Source organism: Eptatretus burgeri, chromosome 22 (genome assembly GCF_056783735.1).
Source record: "Eptatretus burgeri isolate ZD-2024b chromosome 22, Ebu_testis_v1, whole genome shotgun sequence".
Taxonomy (NCBI): Eukaryota; Metazoa; Chordata; class Myxini; order Myxiniformes; family Myxinidae; genus Eptatretus; species Eptatretus burgeri.
The window spans coordinates 1,254,916-1,268,815 of NC_140982.1; the positions used below are offsets into that span (position 1 = coordinate 1,254,916).

The following is a 13,900-nucleotide window of genomic DNA, read 5'->3' on the forward strand; positions in this document are numbered from 1 at the left end:
CTCCCGACACCATTCTTCCAGCCATTGGTTGACGTCTATTACTCTGCTCATAATTTCTATATTGTTTCCTAATCTTGGGAGGATCCCAGAAAACATGACTTCACAACCCTTTGCTTTCAGCCTCTTACCCAATGTCCTGCATCTATTTTTCAAAACTTCTGAGTAAACTTTCCCTTCATCATTCGCACCGAGGTGAACCACAACCATCTTCTTCCTGCCGTAACCCGATACAATATCGTTCACCCTTCCTTCAATGTCCCTAACTCCCGTTCCTTCACAACTACACAGAATCCTGTGTCTACAATCCTTCCTGCAGAATGAAGAATCCGCATGTTTAATAATCTCATCAACCACAAAAAATGTCTCCCATACCTCATGTCGAACAATTTATATTGCTGAACCTCCACCACTGCCTGCACCCGTTGCACCGTCACCACTTCCAATATCCTCAGCAACCTCAGTCCACAACCGCAACCATCTATTATCTCCAAATTTCTCACATTCTGCTACTTGCTATAAATTATCGATGCGTTCCTTCAACCCGGTAATAACCTTCCTCAAGTGGACGATTTCCTCACACTTCCTACAACAATAATAACCCTCTGCTTCCCCCATTGTTGACGTGGCCCACATTGAGCAACTGTGACATTTTACGTACTCCTCGTCCTTTCTCCTTCGCTCTCTATTTGTAACCTTCTTCCCCCCACACTCCCAAGGCCCCAACTAACTTCATGCTAAACTTATCACAAGGCCTCGCCCTGCTTCTTTCAATAAACTAACTCAACTACCCGCTAAAACTGTTATGAACACAACACCAAACAAAAATAATAAGTACAGTTCCACAGACCCTGACACAAATCTCGATAACAAAATACGCAAAACGCTTTGGGACTTGAAACTTAGCTTCAGAGGGACTGGAAGGAGAGCTCGCCACCCAGTCGTCCTCGTGCGCCGATCACTGAACCGGAAGTCGGTCAGGAAGTGACGTCCTGTTTTGGGTACATGTCCGATGAGACATGTTTTGGGGTCCACGGAGTCTTTTGCATCCTTTGGGTCTTTGGGTCCTCAAGGTCTTTGGAGTCCTCAAGGTCTTTTGTATCTTGTGGGTCTTCGGGGAATTTTGGGTCTTCAAGTTATTTTGCGTCTTTATGATCTTTTGGGATCTATGGGGATTATTGTCTTTTTGGGTTCCTTCTTTGGGTTTTTTGGGGGTTTTGAGATTTGAAGGGTTCCTTCTCTCAACTGCTGTTTTCAGGTCTCCCCACAGGTGTTCAATGGCATTTGGATCTGGACTCAGTGCTGGCCACTTCAGAGCAGTCCAGCTTGCCAACATCCAGCCGAGGCGAGGATGGTACCATTCTCCTGGATTTAAGTTGCAACTTCAGAGTTGCGACAACAAGCCTGTCGTCAATATTGAGGAACTGAACACTCCGGTAGACCCAACAATTCTGGACCATCCTTCAGCCACCATCAATGAGCACATGGTCAATCTCCTTTGCCACACCACCAGCGTTGGAATACCAAGTCCAGCGATGAGCTTGTGGGCGCTGAAACCATGAACCAGCCACCGTCAGTCCGTGACTTCTTATAAAGTCAAGGAACTTAGTGGTATTCAGGTTCACAGTTCAAGACTCATGGGGACCAACACACGTCTCATAACCATCCCTATCAGTTCCAGTCGATGCAATGAAATCCCCCAAGACTAGAAGTGTATGTCGCCTGGTACACTGATCAACCACAGACTCGAGCTTGGCGTTGAATGCATCCTTCACGGTGAGACCACTCGCCTCAGTCGGAGCATAGACAGAGACCATGGAAATGTCACCTTCGGAGTGATGAATCATTAGTCTCATCATACGCTCATTAACCGGTGTTACCTCCATTATCGTTATCATTTTTTAAAGTGGCACTTCGAATTATGTCTCTTATTAATTACACAACACATCAGAAACACGAACACCGCACAGAATAAGTCCCGGTGAGGGTCGACAAACTCCGATCACTCTTTTTTATTGTGCTGAATGCACACCTGACGCACAAACACCCCTTTGAATGAACAATTATTCGATTGCAGTTGATTATGACTCAAAATCAGGCGGTGGTTGGATTGAGTGAGCTGATGTGCGGATCCTCTTCAATTGTTCCAGTCAATCGGATGGAAATTGAGGACGAATCTTCGATTTTCACAAGCGACGGACAGTTTGGCTGGGAGCAGGGTCTGGTAAAATAAATAAATAAATAAATAAATTAATAAACTTGATTTCAGACAGAAGGGACTTGGATTGAAGAAAAACAGGGACTTCTCTTTGACGACATTTTAATGCTGAGTGGTGAGGATCCATCCATCCATCCATCCATTGGGGACCACACTCTGTGCAGAGCGTTGCTGCTGCTTCAACAGTCTCCTTGGCTATTGGACAATTCTGGACAGGTAACCACTCCGACACAGGATACCAGCATGCCGGCACTCATTTTGCCGACCTCGGAAGGATGACAGGCAGTCAACCCCACCTGGTATTAATTGAACAGCCGAGCAGGAACTTGAAGTCAGGATCCTCGGATTCCAAGCCCACCGCCCGAACCATGAATCCAACACCAGGCACAGGTAACGATCGAACGGCAAACTTGATTTTGATACCATCTCGGAACTCTTCGGGATGATTAAACCGGGGTTCGAACCCGCCAACCTTCCAGATGTATAGCAGGCACCGTCTACCATTACACCGGCAAGGCTTGTACGCACTGAATAAATATACAGACGTTTCAAAAGTAACAGTCAGAGCACTGAAGGACGAAATTCGTGTGTTTCAGGTGTTTGTTCATCTCAAAATAAGAATACCTGTTCCTGTTTACCTGCAGATAAATTTATCCTGCAAAGTTTCTTGTGAAAACCCCTGTGTGTGTTCATGCCAGATCTCTTGACTGTATAATTATGATGTATATCCTGTGTCAACGCACACACAAAATAATATTATAGCGAACGCAGTGAGATTCATACTTAATGCGTGCACGTGAGAGAATAGGAAACAACAACAACAACACAATACCCCTGGTTATTTGGAATCCGTGTTGTTAGCTATGACCCTTTTACTTCCGGTTGTTGTTAAACGCTGTGCGGTGTATAAACACGATTGGGTTTTATTTCTATCTTGGGAATATTACTTAACGCGTGCACATGAGAGAATAGGAAACAACAAAAACAACACAATACCCTGGCAATTGTGAATCCGTGTCGTTGGCTATTACCCTTTTGCTTCCATTTTTTTTTTTGCTTCTGTTTTTTTTTTTGTTTCCGGTTGTTGTCATGGGGAATGATGCATGCCGGGAGATAAAGGCATCATCAGAGACAAGAAATACACAAATCATATCAGACATGGTGCATATTTCCTCCACTGATTTTAATAAAGATATCTCCCGCATCATCAAAAAATTATTTTTAAACATGATTTACGTTATTTGATCTCTGATTCCGAATCCAGGCCGAAGTAACCGGAAATTGCGTAAACATTTGTCAACAAGTTGTCGGTAAAGTCAGAAGCGAATGGAAGAAGAATACTTCATTCACTTCTAGTATTTATTTTTTCGGATGAGATCCTGTTCCATGTGGTGTAGTTGTTGTTGTGAAGGTAATGTTGAGGTAATATTAATTTTTTTAGATGAGATCCTGTTCTAGACGGTGTAGTTGTTGTTGTGAAGGTATGTTGAGGTAATATTAATTTTTTCAGATGAGATCCTGTTCTAGGCGGTGTAGTTGTTGTTGTGAAGGTAATGTTAAGATAGTATTTATTTTTTCAGATGAGATCCTGTTCGAGACGGTGTAGTTGTTGTTGTGAAGGTAATGTTGAGGTAATATTAATTTTTTTAGATGAGATCCTGTTCTTGGCGGTGTAGTTGTTGTTGTGAAGGTAATGTTGAGGTAATATTAATTTTTTTAGATGAGATCCTGTTCTTGGCGGTGTAGTTGTCGTTGTGAAGGTATGTTGAGGTAATATTAATTTTTTTAGATGAGATCCTGTTCTTGGCGGTGTAGTTGTCGTTGTGAAGGTAATGTTGAGGTAATATTAATTTTTTTAGATGAGATCCTGTTCTAGGCGGTGTAGTTGTCGTTGTGAAGGTAATGTTGAGGTAATATTAATTTTTTTAGATGAGATCCTGTTCTAGGCGGTGTAGTTGTTGTTGTGAAGGTAATGTTGAGGTAATATTAATTTTTTTAGATGAGATCCTGTTCTAGACGGTGTAGTTGTTGTTGTGAAGGTATGTTGAGGTAATATTAATTTTTTTAGATGAGATCCTGTTCTTGGCGGTGTAGTTGTCGTTGTGAAGGTAATGTTGAGGTAATATTAATTTTTTTAGATGAGATCCTGTTCTAGGCGGTGTAGTTGTCGTTGTGAAGGTAATGTTGAGGTAATATTAATTTTTTTAGATGAGATCCTGTTCTAGGCAGTTGAGCCTGGTGTTGGCGCAGTGGTTAGGGCAGCGGCTTGGGATACAAAAGGTCCTGAGTTCAAGCCCCGTTGGGCCACTGAATTAATACACCAGGGGGTTGACTCAGCCTGTCATCCTTCCGAGGTCGGCGAAATGAGTACCAGTATACTGGGCCGGTGTATACCCCGGTTAAAATAGGTGTACCATATCCCTGTGTCGTAAGAGGCGACCAGGGTTGCGTCAGGAAGGGCATCCGGCGTAAAACATGTGCCAAATCACGATGCGGATCATACAGATGATCCGCTGTGGCGACCCCAAACGGGAGCAGCCGAAAGAAGAAGAAGATCCTGTTCTAGGCGGTGTAGTTGTTGTTGTGAAGGTAATGTTGAGGTAATATTAATTTTTTTAGATGAGATCCTGTTCTTGGCGGTGTAGTTGTCGTTGTGAAGGTAATGTTGAGGTAATGTTAATTTTTTTAGATGAGATCCTGTTCTAGGCGGTGTAGTTGTCGTTGTGAAGGTAATGTTGAGGTAATATTAATTTTTTTAGATGAGATCATGTTCTAGGCGGTGTAGTTGTTGTTGTGAAGGTAATGTTGAGGTAATATTAATTTTTTTAGATGAGATCCTGTTCTTGGCGGTGTAGTTGTCGTTGTGAAGGTAATGTTGAGGTAATATTAATTTTTTTAGATGAGATCATGTTCTAGGCGGTGTAGTTGTTGTTGTGAAGGTAATGTTGAGGTAATATTAATTTTTTTAGATGAGATCCTGTTCTAGGCGGTGTAGTTGTCGTTGTGAAGGTAATGTTGAGGTAATATTAATTTTTTTAGATGAGATCATGTTCTAGGCGGTGTAGTTGTTGTTGTGAAGGTAATGTTGAGGTAATATTAATTTTTTAGATGAGATCCTGTTCTTGGCGGTGTAGTTGTCGTTGTGAAGGTAATGTTGAGGTAATATTAATTTTTTTAGATGAGATCCTGTTCTAGGCGGTGTAGTTGTCGTTGTGAAGGTAATGTTGAGGTAATATTAATTTTTTTAGATGAGATCATGTTCTAGGCGGTGTAGTTGTTGTTGTGAAGGTAATGTTGAGGTAATATTAATTTTTTTAGATGAGATCCTGTTCTAGGCGGTGTAGTTGTCGTTGTGAAGGTAATGTTGAGGTAATATTAATTTTTTTAGATGAGATCCTGTTCTAGGCGGTGTAGTTGTCGTTGTGAAGGTAATGTTGAGGTAATATTAATTTTTTTAGATGAGATCATGTTCCAGGCGGTGTAGTTGTCGTTGTGAAGGTAATGTTGAGGTAATATTAATTTTTTTAGATGAGATCCTGTTCTAGGCGGTGTAGTTGTCGTTGTGAAGGTAATGTTGAGGTAATATTAATTTTTTTAGATGAGATCCTGTTCTAGGCGGTGTAGTTGTTGTTGTGAAGGTAATGTTGAGGTAATATTAATTTTTTTAGATGAGATCCTGTTCTTGGCAGTGTAGTTGTTGTTGTGAAGGTAATGTTAAGGTAATATTTATTTTTGCAGATGAGATCCTGTTCTAGACGGTGTAGTTGTTGTTGTGAAGGTAATGTTGAGGTAATATTTATTTTTTCAGATGAGATCCTGTTCTAGGCGGTGTAGTTGTTGTTGTGAAGGTAATGTTAAGATAGTATTTATTTTTTCATATGAGATCCTGTTCGAGACGGTGTAGTTGTTGTTGTGAAGGTAATGTTGAGGTAATATTAATTTTTTTAGATGAGATCCTGTTCTTGGCGGTGTAGTTGTCGTTGTGAAGGTAATGTTGAGGTAATATTAATTTTTTTAGATGAGATCCTGTTCTAGGCGGTGTAGTTGTCGTTGTGAAGGTAATGTTGAGGTAATATTAATTTTTTTAGATGAGATCCTGTTCTAGGCGGTGTAGTTGTCGTTGTGAAGGTAATGTTGAGGTAATATTAATTTTTTTAGATGAGATCCTGTTCTAGGCGGTGTAGTTGTTGTTGTGAAGGTAATGTTAAGATAGTATTTATTTTTTCATATGAGATCCTGTTCGAGACGGTGTAGTTGTTGTTGTGAAGGTAATGTTTAGGTAATATTTATTTTTTTCAGATGAGATCCTGTTCTAGACGGTGTAGTTGTTGTTGTGAAGGTAATGTTAAGGTAATATTTATTTTTGCAGATGAGATCCTGTTCTAGACGGTGTAGTTGTTGTTGTGAAGGTAATGTTGAGGTAATATTTATTTTTTCAGATGAGATCCTGTTCTAGGCGGTGTAGTTGTTGTTGTGAAGGTAATGTTAAGATAGTATTTATTTTTTCATATGAGATCCTGTTCGAGACGGTGTAGTTGTTGTTGTGAAGGTAATGTTGAGGTAATATTTATTTTCTCAGACGAGATCCTGTTCCATGCGGTGTAGTTGTTGTTGTGAAGGTAATGTTGAGGTAATATTTATTTTTGCAGATGAGATCCTGTTCTAAGCGGTGTAGTTGTTGTTGTGAAGGTAATGTTGAGGTAATATTAATTTTTTCAGATGAGATCCTGTTCTAGGCGGTGTAGTTGTTGTTGTGAAGGTAATGTTGAGGTTTTTTTTTTTTTTTCGATGAGATCCTGTTCTAGGCGGTGTAGTTGTTGTTGTGAAGGTAATGTTGAAGTAATATTTATTTTTGCAGATGAGATCCTGTTCTAGGCGGTGTAGTTGTTGTTGTGAAGGTAATGTTGAAGTAATATTTATTTTTGCAGATGAGATCCTGTTCTAGGCGGTGTAGTTGTTGTTGTGAAGGTAATGTTGAGGTAATATTATTTTTTTCAGATGAGATCCTGTTCTAGGCGGTGTAGTTGTTGTTGTGAAGGTAATGTTGAGGTTTTTTTTTTTCGATGAGATCCTGTTCTAGGCGGTGTAGTTGTTGTTGTGAAGGTAATGTTGAAGTAATATTTATTTTTGCAGATGAGATCCTGTTCTAGGCGGTGTAGTTGTTGTTGTGAAGGTAATGTTGAGGTAATATATATATTTTTAAATGAGATCCTGTTCTAGGCGGTGTAGTTGTTGTTGTGAAGGTAATGTTAAGATAGTATTTATTTTTTCAGATGAGATCCTGTTCAAGACGGTGTAGTTGTTGTGAAGGTAATGTTGAGGTAATATTTATTTTTGCAGATGAGATCCTGTTCCAGGCGGTCTAGTTGTTGTGAAGGTAATGTTGAGGTAATATTTATTTTTGCAGATGAGATCCTGTTCTAGGCGGTGTAGTTGTTGTGAAGGTAATGCTGAGGTAATATTAATTTTTTCAGATGAGATCCTGTTCTAGGCGGTGTCGTTGTTGTTGTGAAGGTAATGTTGAGGTTTTTTTTTTTTAGATGACATCCTGTTCTGGGCGGTGTAGTTGTTGTTGTGAAGGTAATGTTAAGGTAATATTTATTTTTGCAGATGAGATCCTGTTCTTGGCGGTGTAGTTGTTGTTGTGAAGGTAATGTTGAGGTAATATTTATTTTTTCAGATGAGATCCTGTTCTAGACGGTGTAATTGTTGTTGTGAAGGTAATGTTTAGGTAATATTTATTTTTTTCAGATGAGATCCTGTTCTAGACGGTGTAGTTGTTGTTGTGAAGGTAATGTTAAGGTAATATTTATTTTTGCAGATGAGATCCTGTTCTAGACGGTGTAGTTGTTGTTGTGAAGGTAATGTTGAGGTAATATTTATTTTTCGAAGTGCAAAAAATAATCATAATAACTTTAAAACCGCGAGCCAGAAACGCCAACCACACAGGCCGTTCCTTCGCTCTCGCGACAACCACACTTCCACACACACAGTTAATTAAAATCCAAATTAAAATCAACTTTACCTCCCTGTCTTTGCTTGCCATGACATTCGCTGCCATTGACCATTGCCACTCCTCATTTCCTCCTCATTTCCGTGTTTTCCTTCCTGCTGCCCGCAGCGATTTGTGCCGTGAAGCGTCGTCTTCGGTAAGTGGAGGATGTTTTGAGTTCTTGGGTTCGTTTTACTCGAAGTCACGACGTGTTACCCTCAACGATGCGGCGATTCTCTCTTTCTCTCTCCATCAAGCTCGAGATTAACCGCAAGCCGGGCCCCTCGCCCGGGCACGATCAAGGCCCGGTACACAGAGGAAAGTCATCACAACCTCCTTCACCTCGGTAAACGGACAGCTCGTGGCTGCAGAGGGACGCAGCGTGACGGGTACAACGTGCAACCGGAGTTTTACATCCACACGACACATCGCTCCTCACCTTGCACACACCTGTCGGTTACAACGGGTATTGTCAGGTTGGGCTTGCCATGATGCTCGTATTGTGTTCTCCACACAGGTCGAACCGACGCGATGCCGGATAACGCCGGTGAGACGCTTCCTGGGACAAACTCGCTGCCGCCGTGCTGGAATAATACCTGTATCTGTATCGTCCTGCTCAGCGCACTCGTCTTGCACTACCTGCTCTCCCTGGTCGGAATCGCCGTGATCTTGGCAATCGAGGCTTGGGAGGCCGACGACGCCTGGCGTCGTCATCAATGGCGTCAACGGCTCGAGTTGTTCCGACAAGAGCACAACATCAGTCACGAGGAGTAGCGGTGCTTCCTGCGTGACCTGCAACAAAATCAGCTATAGACCCGGACGGCTCGGACACCCCGTTGTGACCGTCGGTTCGTTGGCACCGCACGTTTCGAGGGTCGGTGGTTTGCGAGTTCACTTTGGTGCTTCACACCGCAACTTCCCGAGCAGTGATCTCAGACGGAGACCAAAGTTTGGGATTATCTCCCTTTATCTCGTTTATCAAAAAAGATTTGTCATATAAAAACCCAATAAAAGTTGATGCCATTTGCAGCCAAAGCTGAAACGGTTCTCTCTTGGGTTGGGAGTGACATGGTTATGTTTATACGTGTGCCATGGAACCTACGTGTTATCATAATAAGAGACTGGAAGCTCCCTGGATGCCACCCACACTCGGTGGTATCATGGTTTGAGTGCCCACTCTGAGTGTGGGAGGTTGGTGGTTCAAACCCTGGTTGAGTCACATTAACACTTTAAAAAATGGTACGTGCTGCTTCCTCGCTTGATGCTCAGCATTTAAAAAAAAATGAGGATAGAGCACTCTGGGAAGGCAATGGCAAACCACCCAGTGTAACCGTTGCCAAGAAACTGCTTCGGCAACACCGACGCCCTGTGAAGAGTACGGTACAGTCGTGGCCAAACATATTGTCACCCTTGTGCACTATATTCAAATAACTCGCAATTTTCTTGAAAAATGTGTTGAAATTGAGAAAAGTATTTTGTTTTCACAATTCTTGATTTCACTGTTAATGTTACAGAACCTTTGTTTTTGATTCAGAACTTAATAAATCCTTTTAAATGGGAAAATAAAAATAAATGGCATTGATAAAATTATTGACATCCTCGACTTAATATTTGGTATCACGGCCTTTGGACAAAATCAATGCAGTCAAGCGCTTCCTTTCGCCATGAATGAGCTTCCTACTCCTCTCAACTGGCAGGATGACCCACTCTTTTTGTACAAACCGCTCCAGTTCTCCCAGATTTGAAGGGTACCTTCTCCAAACTGCTGTTTTCAGATCTCCCCACAGGTGTTCAATGGGATTTAGATCTGGACTCATTGCTGTCCACTTCAGGACAGTCCAGAGTTTTGTCTTGGACCATTCGTGAGAGCTTTTTGAAGTGTGTTTGGGATCATTGTCCTGCTGCAAGACCCATGACCTTCAATGGAGACCCAGCTTTCTGACACTGGGTTGAACATTGTGCTTCAAATGCTTCCTTGGTAATCTCCTGATTTCATGATGTCATGCACACACTCAAGGTACCCAGTGCCAGAGGCAGCACAGCAACCCTAAAACATCACTGAACCTCCTCCATGTTTGATTGGAGGGAGGGTGTTCTTTTCTTTGAAGGGTTCGTTTTGTTTTCTGTAAACATGGAGATGATGTGCTTTACCAAAAATGTCTAGTTTGTACTCATCTGTCCACAGGACATTCTCCCAGAAGGATTTTGGTTTGTTCATGTGTGTTTTGGCAAACTCCAGTCGAGGCTTTCTTACGTCTCTCTCTCTCTCTCTCTCTCTCTCTCTCTCTCTCTCTCTCTCTCTCTCTCTCTCTCTCTCTCTCTCTCTCTCTCTCTCTCTCTCTCTCTCTCTCTCTCTCTCTCTCTCTCTCACTCTCTCTCTCAGCAGTGAGGTTCTCCTGGGTCTCCCACCATAGAACCCCCTTTCATTGAGTTGGCGACGGATGGTGCGAGTTGAAACTGTCGTACCTCATGTCTGAAGGTCAGCTTGAATCTGTATGGCAGTTGATCGAGGTGCTTCCTCCACCATTCAAACAATCCTTCGCTGCAATCTTCCATCAAGTTTTCTCTTGCGGCCACGTCCAGGGAAGTTGGCTACAGTGCCATGGGCCTTAAACTTCCTGATGGACACAGGAACATCAAGGTATTTGTAGATGGACCAGTAGCTTTGAGGTTGTCCATGCTTGGCTACAATGTTGTGTCTGATCTCCTCAGACAATTCTCTAGTTTTCTTTCTTCTGTCCAGAATCACCTGCTTGAAATCTAATTATTTCGAACAACTTCTTAAAGGTGCCAATTATATTGTCCGGGCCATTTTAGGATTTCTACGTGGATTCTCAAAGTATTTGGTGCGTCTCAGTGATAGTTCAAACCGTCGACCTCCCAGACTTGAGAGTGGACGCTCCAAACGTTACACCACCAGGTCTGTTACTTTGAGAAAACCTTTAGGAATCGATGTTTTAAGGTTGAAATGCACCTGCTCTGGAAGTGCCGATGACGTCATTCCATTTATGGTACACCTGGTCTGTTTTCTTTCTTGTAAAGGGAATGAGATAAACTTCTGAACCTTCGTGATCACTGAAGATGTTGTGCATGAATTTCATGCATGACACACTGGTGGTCTTCAATGTACTTGTACATGCGTTTCAATGATATTAGTTATTGGACCATGGACAAACGTACAGTATACGTGGGATTTGAACCTGTGGTTATATGAGAATTTGTACAAACAGACACACCTGAACTTTTCTTCTGCAGATTTTGGAATGAGCACCCCTGCAACTACAGCTGGGAAGGTCTTTCTTATTTTCTATGGTCTTTTTGGTTGCTCGGCCACCATCCTATTCATCGACTCGTTTCTGGAGCGCGTTTCCTCGTTGATCGAGTGCTGCTTGCGCCTAGCTCGCTGTGATGCCCTCTTCAGGTTCACTCGCACCGACACCGCCGTTGTCGGGGTCACCCGCTGGTCTCTGCGACATGAATCTGTGAGCAGCACCAGTTTGAGAGAAGAGGCTCCATCAGTCTTCTTCGTCGCTCTCAAGCTCATCTTCGTTGCCCTGCTGCTTTCTTGTTGCGCTTCAGCCATGTATAGCTGTACAGAAGGCTGGACCTTCCTGGACTCGTTTTATTTCAGCTTTGTCGCGTTCAGCACCATCGGCTTCGGCGACCTCGTTCCCTGTCAGAGAGCCGGTCTCCAAAGTCAAGTCCTATACCAGTTAGCTAACCTTTTGTGCATCTTATTGGGTGTCTGCTGTGTCGACTTGCTCTTCAATGCCATATCCATACTCATCTGGGACTCTCTCAACCGGCTCTTGGCTTCTCTTGAAAACTACATCACCAAACAAAGGGCTTGGAGGAGTGGTGACATGTTGCACAGCGGCGGCAGCCATGCTCCGTCGAGCACGACGTCGAAGACCTCTTCAGCTTGTCCAGACCTTCTTTCGTCGGGACACCGGTCTCGCTCCTGAAAATACCCACCACCGAAGTGCAACACCAGGAGACGATGGCGTTCCGTGTGTGAAGTTTTCCCTTTGCTGGTTCTCCTTAAGAGACGCACACCTCACCGTGTACACACTTAGTCCATTTAAATTTGAGGTGTGCTCCATAACCACTGAACAATCGCTGAGGGTATTGTTTTGGTTCTGATTTTAAAAAGGTGATGAAATAGCTCCTCCACGAGCCTCGACGTGTGTGAATATTTGTCTGCCACTGTTTTCTCACAAATTAAGTAAACACTGCATTCCACTTTCGTGGGTGTCCACTTTACATGGAAAAAAACCCCCCAAAACATTGGGCTTACATTCTTATCCATCAACATCATCTCATGTGTCCATCTTGCATTCATCACCGCAGTTGTTGTGGGCTTCCGCCACGGAACCTACAAGATGTTGCGGATGCGAAACACAAACCCGGGTAAACATCAATCCCTCCGCCAACCATTCTATGCTCCATTCGTCACATTGCAAAAAGACATTCTTCTTCCACAGCTGGCCAAAGTCATGGTGTTGTCCATCTCGGCCTTCTCGGATAGTTGGACCTTCATCGTCTCGGTTTTGTCGTCCTGTTTCTCTTCTTCCCCTGACCCTAACAGCTTGATATATTTCCAATCGTATGCTGTACTTTCCTCGACTTTGATTAATTTTGAGTTGAAAGTCAAAGTCGATGTGAACACTTTCTCACATAAACATAACGCAACGCGGGCCGCGGTGAATCATTCACTGGGCCTCGCAATGAACAATGAACAACCGTCCATCTGCCACCCAGACGATTGTTCCCACCAATGCAAACCATTCAACCAGAAGGCACGTGATGTGATCGGTGGGTAAATCGAAACATGTGGAGTGTGACGAGCACTCCCTTGATCTCCACTGGACATAGTCCTACACCAAAGCATCACCTCAAACCCAGAGGCCTCAGCCCGGCGACTCTGTCAAACAGACAAAGATTATTCCATGGTCAACATCAGTTAAATATGAAATGGAGCCGCCTATCTGGATTACAGCTTATTTGCCCTCATCAGGACGGCATACTGATAAATATCTAAACAATGACCACATTCGTCGTTTATGCATCAGACGCACCTCCTGACTGTCATGGTGAGCATTGCCGCGGATTATGTCTCACACGGTAAAACCGCATAATCCGCAAAGAATAACCGGCTGTCTGCCACCCAGATGATTGTTCGACCCTCCGACCCCCCCCCCCACCCGAGGTAATTTGTCCATGGCAGCCCCTCAAAAATGTTCATACTGATCAGATGTAGCGTTCTACATATACAATTATGACGTCATAACGAAGGCACCTCTGACATCATCATAAAATCACACTTATTCCTCATGAGAAGTGCTTGCCGTGTGCCAAGTTTCCATTTTTTTCTTGGTGCAGTTTCAGAGATACAGAGGTGAAAATTTTTTTCCTATTTTTCCAACATGACTGCCACACCAGGTCACCTATGACGTCATAATTATCATTAAACATTCTACAAGAGTAGTCGCAACTCTGGTGAAATTTTTTCTCTCAATCCGACAGGCGGTTGCGGAGAAAAACATGAAAGTTATGTGCAGACGAACAAACATACAAGAAAAAGAATCCCACTTGCAAAATCCACCCCCTTTCCAAAAGGTTGCCATAGATACATCAAATTGTCTGTGCTCCAAGTTTATACATTTTGGGTGTGAAAAGGAAGAATTGTTTAG

The 13,900-nt window shown here is 42.8% G+C and overlaps 2 protein-coding genes and 1 pseudogene across 6 annotated transcripts in view; 2 read left to right on the forward strand and 1 right to left on the reverse strand.

The window, feature by feature from the left end:
- The window catches only part of LOC147008045 (gap junction gamma-1 protein-like), a 24,063-nt gene extending 15,718 nt beyond the window's left edge, over positions 1 to 8,345 (reverse strand). Inside the window, exon 1 of the mRNA XM_085865660.1 lies at positions 8,241 to 8,345. The gene's annotated coding sequence lies outside the window, so the exon portion shown is untranslated. The remainder of the gene's footprint in view (positions 1 to 8,240) is intronic.
- Positions 1 to 9,780, forward strand: part of LOC147008046 (uncharacterized) — a 19,762-nt gene extending 9,982 nt beyond the window's left edge. For 2 of the 5 annotated variants that reach the window (XR_015053651.1, XR_015053650.1), the window contains exons 2-4: positions 8,337 to 8,364; positions 8,465 to 8,596; positions 8,725 to 9,780. Coding sequence is in view for 1 of the 5 variants with exons in the window: in XM_085865662.1 (XP_085721788.1) it covers positions 3,587 to 3,626; positions 8,337 to 8,364; positions 8,465 to 8,553; positions 8,725 to 8,981 (414 nt within the window). In the remaining 4 variants the exon portion in view is untranslated. Of the gene's footprint in view, positions 1 to 2,855; positions 3,627 to 8,226; positions 8,597 to 8,724 lie in introns of those variants that run through there. The other 3 variants (XM_085865662.1, XR_015053649.1, XR_015053648.1) reach the window with 3 other exon arrangements.
- A 1,165-nt stretch (positions 9,781 to 10,945) lies between these two features.
- Positions 10,946 to 12,312, forward strand: LOC147008047 (potassium channel subfamily K member 13-like; annotated as a pseudogene).
- Positions 12,313 to 13,900: the final 1,588 nt, after the last annotated feature.